General features: G+C 36.8%; 1 protein-coding gene across 1 annotated transcript in view; it reads left to right on the forward strand.

Annotated features, from left to right (window-relative positions):
- The first annotated feature begins 55 nt into the window (after positions 1 to 55).
- Positions 56 to 17784, forward strand: part of SAV1 (salvador family WW domain containing protein 1) — a 25555-nt gene continuing 7826 nt past the window's right edge. Inside the window, exons 1-3 of the mRNA XM_008571395.1 lie at positions 56 to 222; positions 3095 to 3538; positions 17034 to 17448. Of these exons, the coding sequence (XP_008569617.1) occupies positions 129 to 222; positions 3095 to 3538; positions 17034 to 17448 (953 nt within the window). The 5' untranslated portion in view covers positions 56 to 128. The remainder of the gene's footprint in view (positions 223 to 3094; positions 3539 to 17033; positions 17449 to 17784) is intronic.

The following is a 17784-nucleotide window of genomic DNA, read 5'->3' on the forward strand; positions in this document are numbered from 1 at the left end:
TGGCGGCGGCGGCTGCTCGGGAGGGAGGGAGGCGGCGTCGCCGGCGGAGGTGGCGGCGGAGACGGCCGGCGTCCGGCGCGAAGCTCTAGGGAGCCTGCCTGGCGCGGCCTTGGGCCTCGTCGGGAAGGATGCTGTCCCGAAAGAAAACCAAAAACGAAGTGTCCAAGCCGGCCGAGGTGCAGGGGAAGTACGTGAAGAAGGAGACGTCTCCTCTGCTGCGGAGTGAGTGTCGGGCGGGGCGCACCCACACCTGGCCGGGGCGGCCGCGGGGACCCGGACGGGTCGCCCGGCTTGGCTCCCCCTTTCTCGTTGGTCTCTGTGAAGCACTGGCTTTTAAAGTCTTTTTGTGCGTGAGCGGTATTCGTGGACTGAAAGGCGGTAAGGAGTAAGAAATAAGAAAGTAGGGTTGCTGTGCCACTCCCCCGCCCCCGGCCTAGGGCACCCCCTAAAAATAACACTTCCCCCCTCCCAGTGAATGATGTTGGTTTTGAAAACTTGAAAGAAAGAGACTCTGGGAAACACTTGAATTGCTCTATCCCCTGATGATGTAGGAGTAACAGTGGTGAGACTGGGACACTTTCCTCCCCTAGACACGTCGGGATGTGCCTTATGTTTGCAAACATTACGGATGTCACTCGCCTGGGCTGGAAGTTGGGCCACCTCTGGTGCAGAATTCCTCAGTCTTGCTGCTCTAGTCAGACTTAGACTTGAGGAAGCCAGGAGCAGACCGTCGCTATTGTAGGTATTCCCCAGCGCCTCATCACTCTTAGATCTCAGAGCCGAGGTGCCAAAAGTGTTTGTATTTGTATTTCTAAAAGAGTATTTGTATTTGTAACAGTATTTGTATTGGGCTACGGTTGTGAGATTCCAAAAAGGCAAAGTACTCAAAATGATTTGATTTAGGGAAATTACCAAAAAGTATTTTTTAACTTTAATAGGGTGTATCTCCCCTGCAGTCCTCCTCCCGTTTTTCTTCTCAGTTTTTAAGTATTTGAGTTTTGAGCGGAATCTCCTTACTTTTTAACTTTTGTGTGTTCAGGACATTGTGAGGTAAGGAGCTAATATTTTGGTGCCCATGCTGTGTGCTGGACCCTTTGTGTAAGTTTCCTAATTGGATGCTGATTGTAACCTTGTGATTTAACATTACTTCATATTGGTTTTTTTGTTTTGTTTTGTTTTGTTTTTTTTAAAAGATGACCGGTAAGGGGATCTCAACCCTTGGCTTGGTGTTGTCAGCACCACGCTCAGCCAGTGAGCAAACCGGCCATCCCTATATAGGATCCGAACCCGCGGCCTTGGTGTTATCAGCACCGCACTCTACCGAGTGAGCCACGGGCCGGCCCTAACATTATTTCATATTGTAATTGCGAAGTTGTTCATAGAGCTTCCTAGTATTTGCCCGGGATCACACGGAAAGGGGTGGAGAGCATGTTTTTCCATTACAACCACATCGGCAGCCTTCCAGATTTATTGTAATACTTGCAGTTTTTTCGACAAAATGTATTAGATGGGTACATCAGTAACTTGAAACTTGATTTTTAAACCCTTTTTTAACAGCTTGGTTTTCAGTTACACATGCTGTTGTGTTTTGGGCTGTTTTTAAATGATGGCTTGCTGTTTACTGCAAAAATGTTTATGAAACATTACTTGAAATCATAAAATATGTTTGTCTTACCTTTAATTAAATAACTTTTGATATAGTACTTGTATTTTTTTAATTTCAGGTGTCGAGCCTTATTTATTTGGATATCAATTTGTTTCTGTAAAGTGTTAGCTTCTGAATCTTATTAATGAGTGTCTTCTAATATTCTTTACTTAATAATATAATAAAATGGTCTCCATATACGGTTTACTTCATGGTTTGAAGGTATTTACTTTCTCATCAGGAACATCTAAGCTAGTTTCAAGTTCTGTATTCAGAAGTACTATATCCTGGAAACTATTCTTCTATTATTATCTTCTGTTTTGAACTGTAATTGTTCTTAAGGGAGCCATAGCTTCAGGCTTGGTATTTTTGAATCGATGCAACATTTGTGTCTTTTTGAAATAAAATTTTTTTATTTTTAATTTTTCATACCTAGATGTTTGGCTTTCCAGCCTTTGATTAGAGTACTAGTGCTAGGTAATTCCAAGAGTAGAGGAACAGAGTTACTAATTTTAAAATCTTTGTAAAGAAATCCACCTTTACATATTAGGGAGTAGCATTATGTTTTTCTGTTTTATCTCTGATAGTGTATTTGCTCGAAGAAAGATTTTTGGCAGTTTCTAAAATGAAGTGAAAAGGAAACGAACTGTAATCTTAGGTAACTAGTAACTGTGTATCGATTTGTTAGTTTTCTTTCTTTCTTTCTTTTTTTTTTTTTTTAAGATGACGCGTAAGGGGATCTTAACCCTTGACTTGGTGTTGTCAGCACCACGCTCTCCCAAGTGAGCCAACCGGCCATCCCTATATAAGGATCCCAACCCATGGCCTTGGTGTTATCAGCACCACATTCTCCCAAGTGAGCCACAGGCTGGCCCCTGATTTGTTAGATTTTCTATTTTTGCATTTTATTTTTTTATTTTTATTTTTATTTTTTTTCCTTTTTGTCTTTTTTCGTGTCCGGCAACGGATCGCAACCCTCAGTGTCGCGCCCGTACCGGACCGGGACCGGCAACGGGATCGCAACCCTCGGTGCTGCGCCCGCACCTCGCCCAGCCAGTGAGCGGGAACCGGTCTGTATGTGGGATCCGAACCCTTGGCGGGAGCACTGCTGCGCTCCTAAGCAGCGCACTGTAGCAGTGCGCCACCGGGCTGGCCCCTATTTTTGCATTTTAATTCATGAGCATTTCATTAATATGTAGTTTATCATATTATGTATGGTAGTATGCGGAGTACATTTGATTTTGTCTGAGCTTATACATAGCACATTCATGCAAATTATAAATTCATTTGAGTGGGTAAACATTAATTTTCCTCAATTTAAAATACCCAAGTACTATCTTAAATTGGAATTTGAGAAATTGACATTTGATTTTAGGGTGGTAAATGTAAATGGACAACTTTTGAAAAGTTACTTATTGAAATTTAACTTTACTCTTTGTTTTATTATAGATCTCATGCCTTCATTCATCCGGCACGGTCCAACAATTCCAAGACGAACTGATATCTGTCTTCCAGATTCAAACCCTAATGCCTTTTCAGCTTCTGGAGATGGAGTAGTTTCAAGAAACCAGAGTTTCCTTAGAACTCCAGTTCAAAGAGCACCTCATGAAGTAATGAGAAGAGAAAGCAACAGATTATCTGCACCTTCTTATCTTGCCAGGAGTTTAGCAGATGTCCCTCGGGAGTATGGCTCTTCTCAGTCATTTTTAACAGAAGTTAATTTTGCTGTTGAAAATGGAGACTCTGGTTCCCGATATTATTATTCAGATAATTTTTTTGATGGTCAGAGAAGACGGCCACTTGGAGATCGTGCACACGAAGACTACAGATATTATGAATATAACCATGATCTCTTCCAAAGAATGCCACAGAATCAGGGGAGGCATGCTTCAGGTAATTTAACATTATAAATAGTACATTAGTTTATATTGATATTTATTAATATTTCAGTTACAAAGATGCTCTTTTTTGGATTTTCCTGGGAAGCCAAAAAATACTTATGGCACAATAGTTTTTTATTTTGCCAGTCTTGCTTAAGTCCACTTGGAAATAGTTATTAACCTACACAGAATGAAAAAACTCTTGTGTTTATTTTATTAATTCATGTTATATAAACTTGCCATTTATCTCAAGGTATATAGACTGTTAACACTGTGAGCCCTGAAAACCTAGAGAATTTAATGTCTCCAGTTGGGGTGAATTATGTTTAGATTTGGTAGAATGGGGAAGGTTAGGTCTTCAGAGAAATTGGACTTAAAACTGGGAAAGGAAAGGAGGATATTTCCCAGGTTGGTCGGAAACACTTATTGTCACATGGTTAATTGTGTTGAGTATGCCTTTTTGTTCTTTTTGTAATAGGCAGAAAATTAGCCATGTAAATAAAAAAATCTGCTTTCCATATTTTCTGACTTGGGGATACTCCTACCAGGAGCAGAAGAGACTGGAGAAATGTACAGTTCTACTTTATTCTTAAAGTACTCGATTTTATTAGATAAACTGAAGCAAGCTGAAAATTAAACTTTCTTGTCTGTTTTTTCCCCTACTTACTAAGTTGTATGCTTTAAATTTTGGCAGGATAAAGAAAAAAAATAAGACAGGTTTACTTTTTGGCTCACATAACTTCTTAAAAAAACAATTTGGAGCACGAGTATTATGACTGTAGAAAAATTTTTATTCATTTAGTATTAATCATTTATGTGTCTAGCATTTTTCTTGGCCCTCTTGGTCTCTGCCTTCTGGTTCCTTATTTGGGGAAACAAAACCAATAATATACACAATAGTCAAAGAACAATTGTTTGACTTTGTGGTACTGGCTGTTAAGTGCAAGAGGGAGTCATAAGAGAGATTAGTGTAGGCTGGAACACCTAAAAGAATGATTTTGGAAGAGGAAGGACTTGAACTGGGCTTTGAGCTTGGCCTTTAGATTAACAGGAGGCAGAAGAAGGACATTTTAGGTGGAAAATTGGGTCTAGCCCAGTGAAAACAGAGAAGGCATTGTTTAAATTCAAGATATTGTGTAGTTCTGCCTGGTTTGAAGAAGTAAGATGTAAGGTGAAATGGAGATTTGTGGTCCAACAGCAGGCTTAGTTAGACTTGAGTCAAGCAGAAGCCATTGTGCTTTCAAAAAGACATGTGATTTAAAAAAAAAAAAAAAGAGCAAGTGATTTTATGAAATCGGTGTTTAAAGATTAGTAGTATTCAGGATAGGTTGGTTCCTAGAGAAAAGAGGTTTGTAGATACCAGTGGCAAAAGAGAGGAAAAGGCAAATCTAGGACACCTTTGAAGAAAAAAATGAGAATTATGGGTTTGGAAGAGAGTAAATCATTAATGGTTTGAAAATTTGGAAATAGTGTGTAATAGTTGGTAAGGACAGCTTAATTTTGTGAAAGCTGACATCAGGGTCTCACTGGGATGTTGAAGTGGAGAGGTTTTCTAAACATGTAGAAATACTATAATGAGCATGGATGACTACTTTTTTGTTTTTAAAGAACTTCTAGGTTAAAGGATTAAGACAATTCATACTTGAGTGTTTATTTTGGTTATTTCTAATGTGCAGTTCTAAACCTCAGAAATAATTTGTTAGCCAACTAAAAATGTAAGTTTTTAAAATAAAGCTCATTTATTTTCTTTTAAAGTAATAACTGCTTAATGTAGGAAATTTGCAAAATGCAGAAAAGGTACCCAACCACTAGAGATTCTCTTAGTATATTTGTTATGTCCTTCATCCTTTTTCCATGCCAATTTTTTTACATTGTTGTGATTATACTTTGCAGTTTTGTGTCCTTGCTTTTATACTTGAATGAGTTTCTTAGTGTTATATATTTTTTATGAGTAGCTTTAATGACTCCATAATTTTCCACTGGGTACATGTTCAACAGTTAATATTTTAAATAAGTTAATGAAGACTTTACCTGTGCTTCGGACATTTGGAAAGGGGAGAAGTGGGACAAATCCATACTAATAGCACTTGGCCGCTAATGCGGTTTTAGGGACAAAGGAGAGGGAAAAGTCAGATAGTTACACAGGATTAGCACAGCATCTAGCTACATAGGAGATGCTCAAAAAAATAAGTGGCTGAATGAGTGGATGACTCCAGAGATTTCAAATCTGTGGAATCAAAACAGTTTTTGGTAGTGGAGGGGGAGCAGGAATAATAGCTATGTTTACCGTTAACACAGGTTATTAGTTCTTTGCATAGACCTTCCCCATCTATATTTATACTGCAAACATCACCGATAGCTCATAATACTTTTCTGCCTGAGTTTTAAGTATATACATATGAAGAATTAATAATATCAAGTTAAAATCAAAATTCTAATTCATATTTTAAAGTTCTTTTTTTTTTTTTTGTGACTGGTAAGGGGATCGCAACCCTTGGCTTGGTGTCGCCCGCACCGCGCTCAGCCAGTGAGCGCACCGGCCATCCCTATATAGGATCCGAACCTGCGGCCTCGGCGCTCCCAGCACCGCACTCTCCTGAGTGAGCCACGGGTCTGGCCCCATATTTTAAAGTTCTGATTCCCAAAATATCATTGAGGAAATAAATTCTGTAGAACGAAATCTCTACTTATGTTCTTTAAGGAGCAATCTGACTTCGTTTTTCTAAGTTTAAAGACAGACTTTAAAACAACTTTCTAATCACAACTTAGAAATAAATAAAGTACAGGTTAATTGAAATTTTTTTTAAATTAAATAATATTATTGTAAAAAAAACCCATTTGATTTCATGGACTAGCCAAGGCCTTGTTTTAATGAGACTACACTGTAAGCTCTGTGTTCTATATCTTATCCCAGACTTTTGAACATCAGATTTCATCAGGCCTGAAGAAGGTGGCAGCTATTCGAAGTTTTGGTAATAAAATACACACCCCACCCCCAAAACAAGTTGTGCATTTATGATAGCAGTTGATACATTACTTGAGGAAATTTAATAGATTGAGTGTTTTATCTTCTAGAAAAAAAACAAAGAGTACTTTGAAGGAATCTCTTAAGTTGGAGAGGAGGATTAATAACCAATTATTAATGAAATAGAAAAACATAATAACTGTCTTTCAAAACAAGTTGTGCATTTATGATAGCAGTTGATACATTACTTGAGGAAATTTAATAGATTTAGTGTTTTATCTTCTAGAAAAAAAACAAAGAGTACTTTGAAGGAATCTCTTCAGTTGGAGAGGAGGATTAATAACCAATTATTAATGAAATAGAAAAACATAATAACTGTCTTTTCCAGAAGGGAAAAATCTGAAAATGAGACAATAGCTGAAAGTTTCTTGAATTCATCTTGAAAAGACTTGAAATTTATATTTTCAAGGTTTATGCTGGATAGCGTAAAGGAATATGAATGAACACAAAGGAGAAAGTAAGTTTGTGGGAGGGGAGGGATGTGCTATAGACAGATTTTTTTCACAAGCATTAAATTTTGATCGTTGATACTAATAAGCATGAAAAGATATGGAAAAATTGTTTTATAATGACTTAATGACAATAGCGATTCCTGCATATTAGTTATTGTTTAGACTTCCAGGAAACACCTTATCTCAAGGGTTAACTTCATTTTATTGTACTTAGCAGAAGCACAAAAACAAGTTGTATAATATCTTAAAGGGTTTTAGGGCTTAGAGAATTCTAGGTTTAGTTGTGAAATTTGACCTTTAACATTCTTAGCCAACATACCAGTCGGGCTCTTACTGTATGTGCCAAAGGAAGGAATCCTACTTTTAACAGGAAGTCTTTAGTTGGAATGCTAAAGGCAGATTGAATTTTGAATTCCTTTGTTTTGCACTTAAGTAATTTAGTTCTATGCAGTTTGAAGTGACAAACTTTTAAAAACATTTTAAACATTTTAAAGATGACTAAGAAATCAAGTTATAAAAATCAAACTAAAAAGTGTCAGGCTTTACAAAAAAAACAACTGGATTTATATTTATTCCAATAAATGCATAAGTATTTAGTTAACCAGAATCATATATAGATACATCTGTATTTATTTTGCAGAGGAAGAGAGAAAGCAGTTGGCTTAATTCAGTACTTAGATATCTTGATCAACATCTTGATTATAACATGGGCTATCATGTTTAGAGTCTTTTACTAAAGACCTTGTAGAACTTGATTAGAGTTACAGGTCCATTTTATTCTGTGTAGCCAATACAAAATTTGGAAACCAGAATTTTTAAGCTTAGTTTATAAGGGTAGTTGTCATAAATATCTGCCTTGTGTGAGATTAAGTTCTCTGGAGGTGTTATCAAGTGAAAACTTGGTATAGCAACAAAATAATACTTTATCTGTGTCTTTGGGAAATCATGTATTTAGCTCATCAATGTTTTACTTTATATTAATGGAAGGTGTTTTTAGTTAATTCGTGCAAATGGAAGTTGTTTTAAGGATTACTTATGAATGCAACTTATTCTTTTGTAGGACTAATTGAAATTATGGAAAACTAGTTTTTTTCTTGTGGTTCAAATACTGAAGTTCTTGTTTTTCCACACTGATTTAGTTCAAAATTGGTAGCTTACTTTTTCTTTTTCTTTTAATACTGGCAATCATGTTTTTCTTTGAAGAATTACAGTTGATCTTTTGTAGCTAAGATTACATGGTTAGTAATAAATTTATTTGACCTCATACCGTCTGTGTGGCTGTTTGTAAAATAACTTACACGAAACTTTCCTCATCTGTAAAGTAGTAGTGATATACTACCTCATAGAGCTGTTTTGAGTATGAAATAAGACATATGGAAAGGGCCAGGGACAAAGTACACTTTCATAACTGTTAGTGCTCGTGCCCTTTGTAAGAGTATTATGTGCTGTTCTGTGCTTTTTCCAGATTTGGCATGTTTGGTTATTGAAGCTTCAACTTTCTGGCTGAACTTAGAGTGGAGGTACAATGTATTAGTGCTTGATGTAGCTTTATTTTTTTTTTTTTTTAATCTGCTAGACCTATTTTGTTAACTAGTAAAGTTTTATGTTTTAGACCAGTGATTTCTAATTTTTTCTTTTACTATATTCATCTCTCAATAAGTTTTATAAAATTATCACAAAGAATAGTTTGGAAAAAATGTAGTGCACGTGATACTTTCAGAGAGTACAGGTAGGATGTGTCATGAGACTATGGATATCTCTAAAAGGTTAGGAATCATGGTTTTACATGGTGTTGGGGTTTTACTTAGTGTTAATAGAGCTGATAAGCCTATTTGGAACTTTGGGGACTTCCTGGCTCCATTATCAAATTGTCAAGGTTTATTCAAGTTTTAGAAACCAGGATTTTTACAGACAGTCTTTATGTTTTTTCTAAATATGAATTTCAGATTTATCATAGTTCAAATATGGTTTTTGGTGCCTAATACTGTTTAAATGTAAAAGAGCTTGTGTTTCTAGATTTAGGCAAATTCAGAAAGTATATGAAAATTGGGTGAATGAAATTTTCACAAACTTTAATACTCTCTAAGCCTGTATAGTTTTTAATTACTGTAATAGTTTTTGTTTTTAGTAATACTGTATTTAGAAATCTATGTTAGATATTTCCAGAGGCACTTCTGTCTGGCCACAATGTTATGGTTCTTATAAATAATTCAATATAAGTACATTGAATTGACTATAATTTAAAAAAAATTGTTGCATTGCTATTCTCGGTTATAGTTTTAGTAAGATATTTCAACATAGTGGAAGTATCAGAGGGTATAAAGTCATTGCATGCTTACACAATGTGATTTTAAAGTTGTTCGTATGTGTATGTGCTTAGTACATTGGCTTGTTTCTTTTCTCTTTAAATATTTTCTAAGACTGAAGTTGCTTAAGCTGCATTTGTTAAACCTTCAGTTGCAGTTTGACAGAAGCCAAGGTCAGTGCCACCAAAAGGCTTGTTAGCTTTGTTCCATTGTTTTGTCACCACCTTTTTAAAAAATATGCCTTTCTTCCCAAAGGGTACTGAGCAAGAGTGATAAACAAAACTCAGTTTCTCCTATACACTCACTCAACAATCAATACAGAAGACTTCTGTGACCAAATGTGTGGGTTTTTTCCCCCACACATCAAACAAGCAATCAGTTCTGCAGTAGACACCAGCTGGGTGTCCACCCCCCACCCCAGGCACCCCCTCAGATGCCCATCACAAGCCCCAGGTTATTTTATCTGTGCTTCTGACCATGCAGTTATAAATCGTGGTTCCCACAACCCCCTCTCCAGTTCAGTTTGATTAATTTGCTAGGGAGGCTCACAGAACTCAGGGGAACACTTACTTATGTTTAGTGGTTTATTATAAAGGATATTACAAAGGATACAGATGAACACCAAATGAAGAGATGGATAGTGCAAGGTATGGGGGGGGAAGGGGCACAGAGCTTCCATGCTGTCTTTGGAAGTGCCACCCTCTGGGAATCTACCTGTGTTCAGCTGTCAAGAAGCTCCTGAACCCAGTCCTTTTGGGTCTTTATGGAAACTTCATAACATAGGTATGGTTGATTAAATCATTGGCAACTGGTGATGGACTTAACCTTCAGCCCCTTTGCCCCACCCAGAGGCTGGGGGTGGGGCTGAAAGTCACAGTCCTCCAATCCAATCCTGCCTTGCTCTTTCCGTTGACCTGCCCCCATCCCAAAGCTACCCAAGGGCTGCCAGCCATTATTCAACTCAGCATACAAAAGACACTTACCAGTTTGGAGATTCCAAGGATTTTAGGAGTAGTATGCCAGGAAATGAGGACAAAGACCAAACATATTTGAGAATATCACATATCTTCAGTTCCAGAGACACATAATGACTGATTTCTCTTTTTGTGATGCAAAGATTGACCATAGATTCAGATGATAGCCTGATTCATCATCTATCAAGAAGTTCTCCATTAACCTTTTACCCATTGGTTTGGGCAGCCATTAGTGATCATTGGCTACATCCAGTATTTTCTTAGGTGTTACAAATTGTGATACTCAAATTTGATCATTTCTTCTGTATGTATTAGTTGGAATTCTATAATGAAGAACTTTCTTTTATCAATTATTTGGTTGCTGTTCATATAGGAAAGATTGCTTTTCAAAATAATGAAGTGGTACCCTGGCCATGTATCTTTATGAGCCCATGGATTTTTTTCCAAATGCCAAGCTTTATTTGGATTTAACCATTTTTTTCGTTAATGTCCATTTTCTGTTCAAGGGTCCAGTCTAGAGTACCACATTGCATTTAATTGTCATGTCCCCTTAGTCATCTTCTATGCCAATTTCTCAGTATTTTGTTTTTTTCATGACATTGACAGTTTTGAGGAGTACATGTCAGATATTATGTAGAATGTCCCTCAATTTGGATTTTGTGTGTTTTTCTCATGATCAGGCTGGGCTTACTGGTTTTTGGAAAGGATACCACAGACGTGAAGTGTCCTTATGTATAAGAAGGTACATGATATGCATGTGACATTATTGGTGATGTTATATCTTCAGCACTTGATTAAGGTTTGCCAGGTTTCTCTACTATAAAGTTACTATTTTCCCCTTTCCATACTCTATTCCTTGGAAAGGAGTCATAACTATAATTCACTGTCAAGGGGGAATAGGTGAGTTGAGCTTTATCTCCTGGAATGAGGAATATCCACATATGTGGAATTCTTCTATAAGGAAGTTTTGTCTCTTCTCCCCCATTTATTCTGTGCTTTCTATCAGTACAGACACATGTATGTTTATTTTATATTTTGGGTTATAATCTAATATTGAGTCACTTATTTGATTACTCAAATTGTTCTTGCTGTGGCCATTGTGAGCTCTTTTAGGGTGACTCCTTTGCACCCTTCACGTGATCCTTTTTTTGAATAGTTCCTCACTTTCTGATACTAGAAAAGTGTTCCGGATCATCTTGCATTTTTCCTGCCCCAGAAGTCATTTCTCCAAGGTGTTTGAATTCCTATGTAACTACAAAACAAAATGAGATCAAAATTTAGAAAAATAATCCCTAAAAAATGAAACGAAATGAAAGAAATAAATCTAAGTATATATCAAATGGCTTATCCATATTTGAGAAAAATTATTCAAAGTGAATTTTAGACACAATAAATTGACTGTACTTCCTGACTGAGATATATCCCAAAGAGAAAAAACAAACTACAAAGACAACTTCTGGTTTATTTAGTAATCCATTGTCATTAATATTGATACTATTTTAAAAACTAGATTTCTTTGCAGGGTGTTTTACTCCCTTTTTTCTAATGTACCTCACAAATAAACATTTTATCCTAATTAAAACTGCCCTATTGTGGCTATATTAATTCCAAGCTATCCCTTGGATTTTTCCATTTTCTAAAAACGCACATATACTGGACCCATAATTTTTATACATAAAATTAGCTGGAGTCCCAGACTCCTTGGATTGAAACAAACCCATTATCAGAAAGGTTCCGAGACTGGGTTTGGACATGCACAGGCAATGGTAATACCTCTACGTCTGCTGCCTAACGACTAACAGATTTATTTGTCCCCTTAATTGTAAGAAACATCTTAGTTTCATGAATTAGTTTCACCTTAGTTTCATGAATTAGTTTTATGGTAAAACTTGGGAGGGAGAGGGGCAAAGTCAGTCCATGAATCAAGGAAAATATTTAATGTAGTTTTTGTACTTATTTTTGGAAGCCTAGAAAGATTTTCTTTTTTTTTTTTTGTCTTTTGTCTTTTGTCTTTTTTCGTGTCCGGCAAAGGATCGCAACCCTCAGTGTCGCGCCTGTACCGGACCGGGGACCGGCAACGGAATCGCAACCCTCGGGGTCGCTCCCGCGCCTCGCTCAGCCAGTGAGCGGGAACCGGTCTGTATGTGGGATCCGAACCCTCGGGCGGGAGCGCCGCCGCGCTTCCCAAGCGGCGCACTTATCCAGTGCGCCACCGGGCCGGCCCGAAAGATTTTCAGTTTATCCATTTTAACCACTTTAACTCCATGTTCCCCCACTCCCACCCCCACACCATTTTTGCCAGTTCTATATTATGTTTCAAGAATTAATTTTGTATTGGGTCTGGTTTAAAAAATTCAACCTTTATAAAAACATGTAAGTAGAGGTTCTTCATTTTCTTGTGCTTCTGATTATTTGTGTGAATATACTAACATATATAAATATTTTAAACTAGTATGGTGTTATTTTATTTTATTATTATTATTTTTTTTTAAAGATGACCGGTAAGGGGATACTAACCCTTGGCTTGGTATTGTCAAGCACCACGCTCACCCAGTGAGCAAACCGGCCATCCCTATATGGGATCCAAACCCATGGCCTTAGTGTTATCAGCACCACACTCTCTGGAGTGAGCCATGGGCCGGCCCCAGTATGGTGTTATTTTATATACTGACTTACAAATTGCTTTTTTTACTTTATATATCCTAGATTTTTTTTACAGGTGGAATTACCTCAGTTCTTTCTCTTTAAAAAATCATTCTTTTTAAGTAGCTGTGTGGGAATTCATTTTGTGGACCTCTCAGACATTTTTAATCAATTTTCTGATGATTGATATTTAGATGGTTTCTAATTTAAGTGTTAGCAGAAGGGATAGATTTTTTTGTTGAGTGCGTGTCTAGAATCAGGTTGGCATATTGTATGGGTCTATTTTTAGGTTCTTTATTCTGTTGCATTGGTATATACGTCTTTCCTCCACTAATACCACAGTGTTTTCATTACTATTGCTTATTTATTGAACACATACTATTTGCTTTATTCTGTAGATACTGTTCTAGAGGCTTGTATAGGGAAAAAACACACACTAGAGTGTTTTTCCTATAATCTTATTCAGTAACAATCAACACAGAAGACAGAAGTCTATGACCAAATGTGTGGTGATTTCTTCCCACCGGCAAGCAAGGAAGCAGTTCTGCAGTGGGTGTCCAGCTGGGTGTCCTCTCATTCAGTTCTGTTACTATCTGGAGATAGCATCAGATCCCACAGGTTGAGGATTTAGTCTCCAAGACTGTCCCCCCTCAACCTCTTTCTGATGTCCATTGTAAGCTACAGGTTGTTTTATCTGTGTTTCTGGCTGACTGGCTATAAATTGGGGTTCTTACAACCCCTTCCTTGGGTTTGATTAATTTGCTGAGCGACTCACAGAACTCAGGGGAATATTTACATTTACCAGTTTATTATAAAAGATATTTTAAATGATACAGATGAAGAGAGACATAGGGCATGTTAAGAGGGAAGGGGCAAGGAGCGTCCATGCCCTCCCCAGTCATGCCACCCTCAAGGAACCTCCATGTGTTCAGTGTTCAGCTATCTGTAAGGTCTCTGAACCCTGTGCTCTTGGGTTTTTATGGGAGCTTCATTACACAGGCATGATCGAAGCATGGACACTGTGTAGAAATGTGATTGGACAAAAAGAGTATGAACTAACAGTAATGGACTGTGTGGGAAAACCCAGAAAGACCTGTCCAGATTCTTCCCGGCCTCTCTGTGTAGCATTCCTTCCTCCTGGACATGGGATGGGACCCCTTCTCGAAAGGGGGTCTTATGACCTACAATCAGATAAGATAGGTCAGAGAATTTCTTTATGGCCAGCTCCAAGATAGAAAGGCAGGGTAAGGTTAGAGCAAGCCAGAAACTGTGAATGAAAACCAAAACATACATATCACAAGGCTTGAGATATATCTGTGAACAAAACAAAGATTTCCATCCTATGGATCTTTCTTATGGGGTTCTGTGGGATAAGAAAGATGAGAAAGAAACAAAAGTTATATTTTAAGTTCAAATGTTAAAGTGATACGAAAAAAGTAAAACAGTAAATAGAGTCTGGAGAGATGTAGATTGCCATAGGTAGTAAGAATAAGCTTCATTGAGACATTTGAAAAGAGGCTGGAAGAGGGTGAGAGAGTGAGCCAAACATATCTGAAGAAAGAATGTCCAGGGAAAATGAATAGCCAGTGCCTGCCATGTTTGAGAACAGCAGGGAGGTGTGTGTAGCTGGAACACAGTGAACTAGGGGTAGAAAAAGTAGCAGCTTAGGTCTGAGAAGGTCTGATCATCAGCAGTGCCTCATATGGGAAGTTACCTCATACTCAAGATAACTTTATCAAATAATGATAAAGATAACATACCAAGCAGCAAGGAAGCTTTCTGAGCTCAGCCTATGTCACTGAGCTACATAGTTATGAACTAAATAAATTCTTGTTGTAAGCCACTGAGTTTTGGAGTGATTTGTTATACATACACTATTACTATTGTGTGAGAATAAAATTACACAGCCAGGTTATTCTTTTTTCCTTTTTTAAATAACATATAGTAAACTTAACTTTTTAAAAATATATATATAGATTCATGTAATGCCAATACTATCAGTATATAGAACATTTTCATCACCCCCAAATTTGCTATCCCCAACCCCATTTCCTAGCAACCAGTAGTAGCAACCCCATTTCCTAACAACTGTAGTAGTCTTGTCTTTGCAAGAATGTCATATAAATGGAATCATAAAATTTGTAATCATTTGAGACTGGCTGCTTTCACTCAGCATAGTGCTTTGAGATTCATCCATGTTGTTGCATGTACCAACATTTAGTTTCTTTTTAATCCTTAGTAGATTTCACTGTGTGGTTGTACTACTGTTTTCTTCATGTTGAGAGTTCTTTACACTAGTTAAAAATTCTTTGTCAAATATGTGATTTGCAGATATATTATCCCAGTTTATAGCTTGATTTTCTTTCTCTTAACAGTGTCTTTCACAGAGCAAGTGTTTTTAATTTTGATGAAGACCAATTTATTAGTATTTTTCCTCTATGTGTTGAACTTTGAGTATGATGGTTAAGAACTCTTTGCCTAACATAAGGTCATGAAAATTTATCCTATTTTTTTCTTCTAAAACTCTTATAGTTTTACATTTTGCATTTAGCTATATGATCCATTTTGAGTTAATTTTTGTATAAAATGGGAGATAACAGGTTTTGATTATTTCAGATATGCGAGTCCAATTGTCCCAACACCAATTGTTGAAAAAACTGTCCTTTCTCCACTGAATTGCCTTTTTACCTTTGTCAAAAATCAGTTCACCATGTATGTACGAGTGTGTTTCTGGGTTCTCTGTTATATTCCATTATTTATTCTTTTAATAATACCACACTGTCTTGATTACTGTAGCTTTATATATTAAGTTTTAAAATCAGGTAGTGTGTCTTCCACATTTGTTCTTCTTTTAAAAATTTGTTTTTGACTGTAGATCTTTTACTTTTCAATATACGTTTTAAAGTCTGCTTGTCTGCTACCTGTCTATATCTACAAAAACTCCTGGGATTTCGATTGGAGTTACTGTAGTAACTCTTTCATTTTCTGCGGTTTCAGTTACCCATGGTCTGAAAATTAGGTAAGTACAGTACAGTACAGTAAGATATTTTGAGAGAGAGACATTCACATAACTTTTATTGTTGTAGTTGTATTACATTATTATTAGTTGTTGTTGTTAATCTCATACTGTGCCTAATTTATAAATTAAACTTTATCCTTGGTATGTATGTATAGGAGAACACATAGTATATATAGGATTTGGTGCTATCCACAGTTTTAGGCATCCACTGGGGAACATAACCCCTGCTGATAAGGGGGGACCACTCTACCTTAAACATAAAGATCATTTCAGAAGAACTGACATCTTAACTATTTGAGTCTTCCAATCCATTAATGTGATAGGTCTTTCATTTCTTTCAGCAGTGTTTTTGTAGTTTTCAGCATACAAATCCTGTGCATGTTTTGTTAGATACATATGTAAATATTTGATGATTTTGGAGCTATTATAAAGTAGGTCTTTCATTTCTTTCAGCAGTGTTTTTCTAGTTTTCAGCATACAGATCCTGTGCATGTTTTGTTAGATACATATGTAAATATTTGATGATTTTGGAGCTATTATAAATGGTATTATTTTAATAACTTCTGTTTCCAGTTGTTGATTATTAGGATACAGACATTTAATTGATTTTTGCATGTTGACCATATGCCCTCCTACCTTAAGCTTACTTAATAATTCTAGAGCACAGCCAGATTATTTTTAAGAAATTATAAACTGGGAATGGTTTTTTAAGTTCATTTTTGCTTTTTTTTTTGATGAGATGTCCAATCTTAAATCTTGAATGAGTTGAAATTTTCTTTTCCTTTTCCTTTTCCTTTAGCAGTGTACATATGCAGCTTTGCTACTAGTTGAATGTCTGTATGGCCTGATGATGGAAGCATCAACCCCAAAAAACACACACTAATTTCAATGTCTAATTTCTACCTCTTTTTATAATCACATAATAGTGATACTGGCTAGTTTTATGAAAAACTTTGTGGTGTCATAATCATGAATTTTAACAGAAGAGTACAATCCGGGTTCTTAATTTTGTAACTGTTTCTCAGCTGTCATATGTTTTAGCTCTGAATAATTATTCTGTTTCTTCTCTCTTTTTCTCTTTTCCCCCAGGTATTGGGAGAGTTGCTGCTACATCTTTAGGAAATTTAACTAACCATGGTTCTGAAGATTTACCCCTTCCTCCTGGCTGGTCTGTGGACTGGACAATGAGAGGGAGAAAATATTATATAGATCATAACACAAATACAACTCACTGGAGCCATCCTCTTGAGCGAGAAGGACTTCCTCCTGGATGGGAGCGAGTTGAGTCATCAGAATTTGGAACCTATTATGTAGATCACACGAATAAGAAGGCTCAGTACAGGCATCCCTGTGCTCCTAGTGTACCTCGGTATGATCAACCACCTCCTGTCACGTACCAGCCACAGCAAACTGAAAGAAATCAGTCCTTTCTGGTACCTGCAAATCCATATCATACTGCAGAAATTCCTGACTGGCTTCAGGTTTATGCTCGAGCCCCTGTGAAGTATGACCACATTCTGATGCGGGAACTCTTCCAGCTGGCTGACCTGGATACATATCAGGGAATGCTAAAGTTACTCTTCATGAAAGAATTGGAACAGATTGTTAAAATGTATGAAGCCTATAGGCAGGCTCTCCTCACAGAGTTAGAAAAACGCAAGCAGAGACAGCAGTGGTATGCCCAACAACATGGCAAGAATTTTTAAGTTAATTTTTTTTAAATTAAGTTTTATAAGAGCTTTAAAATATTTTCACCGATAAAAAATTGCAAATAAGTACTTTGGTTAATAATGGCAGCTTACTTTTTGGAAATTATAAAATTCTAAATTACATGTATTTT

Source organism: Galeopterus variegatus, unplaced genomic scaffold, assembly GCF_000696425.1.
Source record: "Galeopterus variegatus unplaced genomic scaffold, G_variegatus-3.0.2 Scaffold687, whole genome shotgun sequence".
Taxonomy (NCBI): Eukaryota; Metazoa; Chordata; class Mammalia; order Dermoptera; family Cynocephalidae; genus Galeopterus; species Galeopterus variegatus.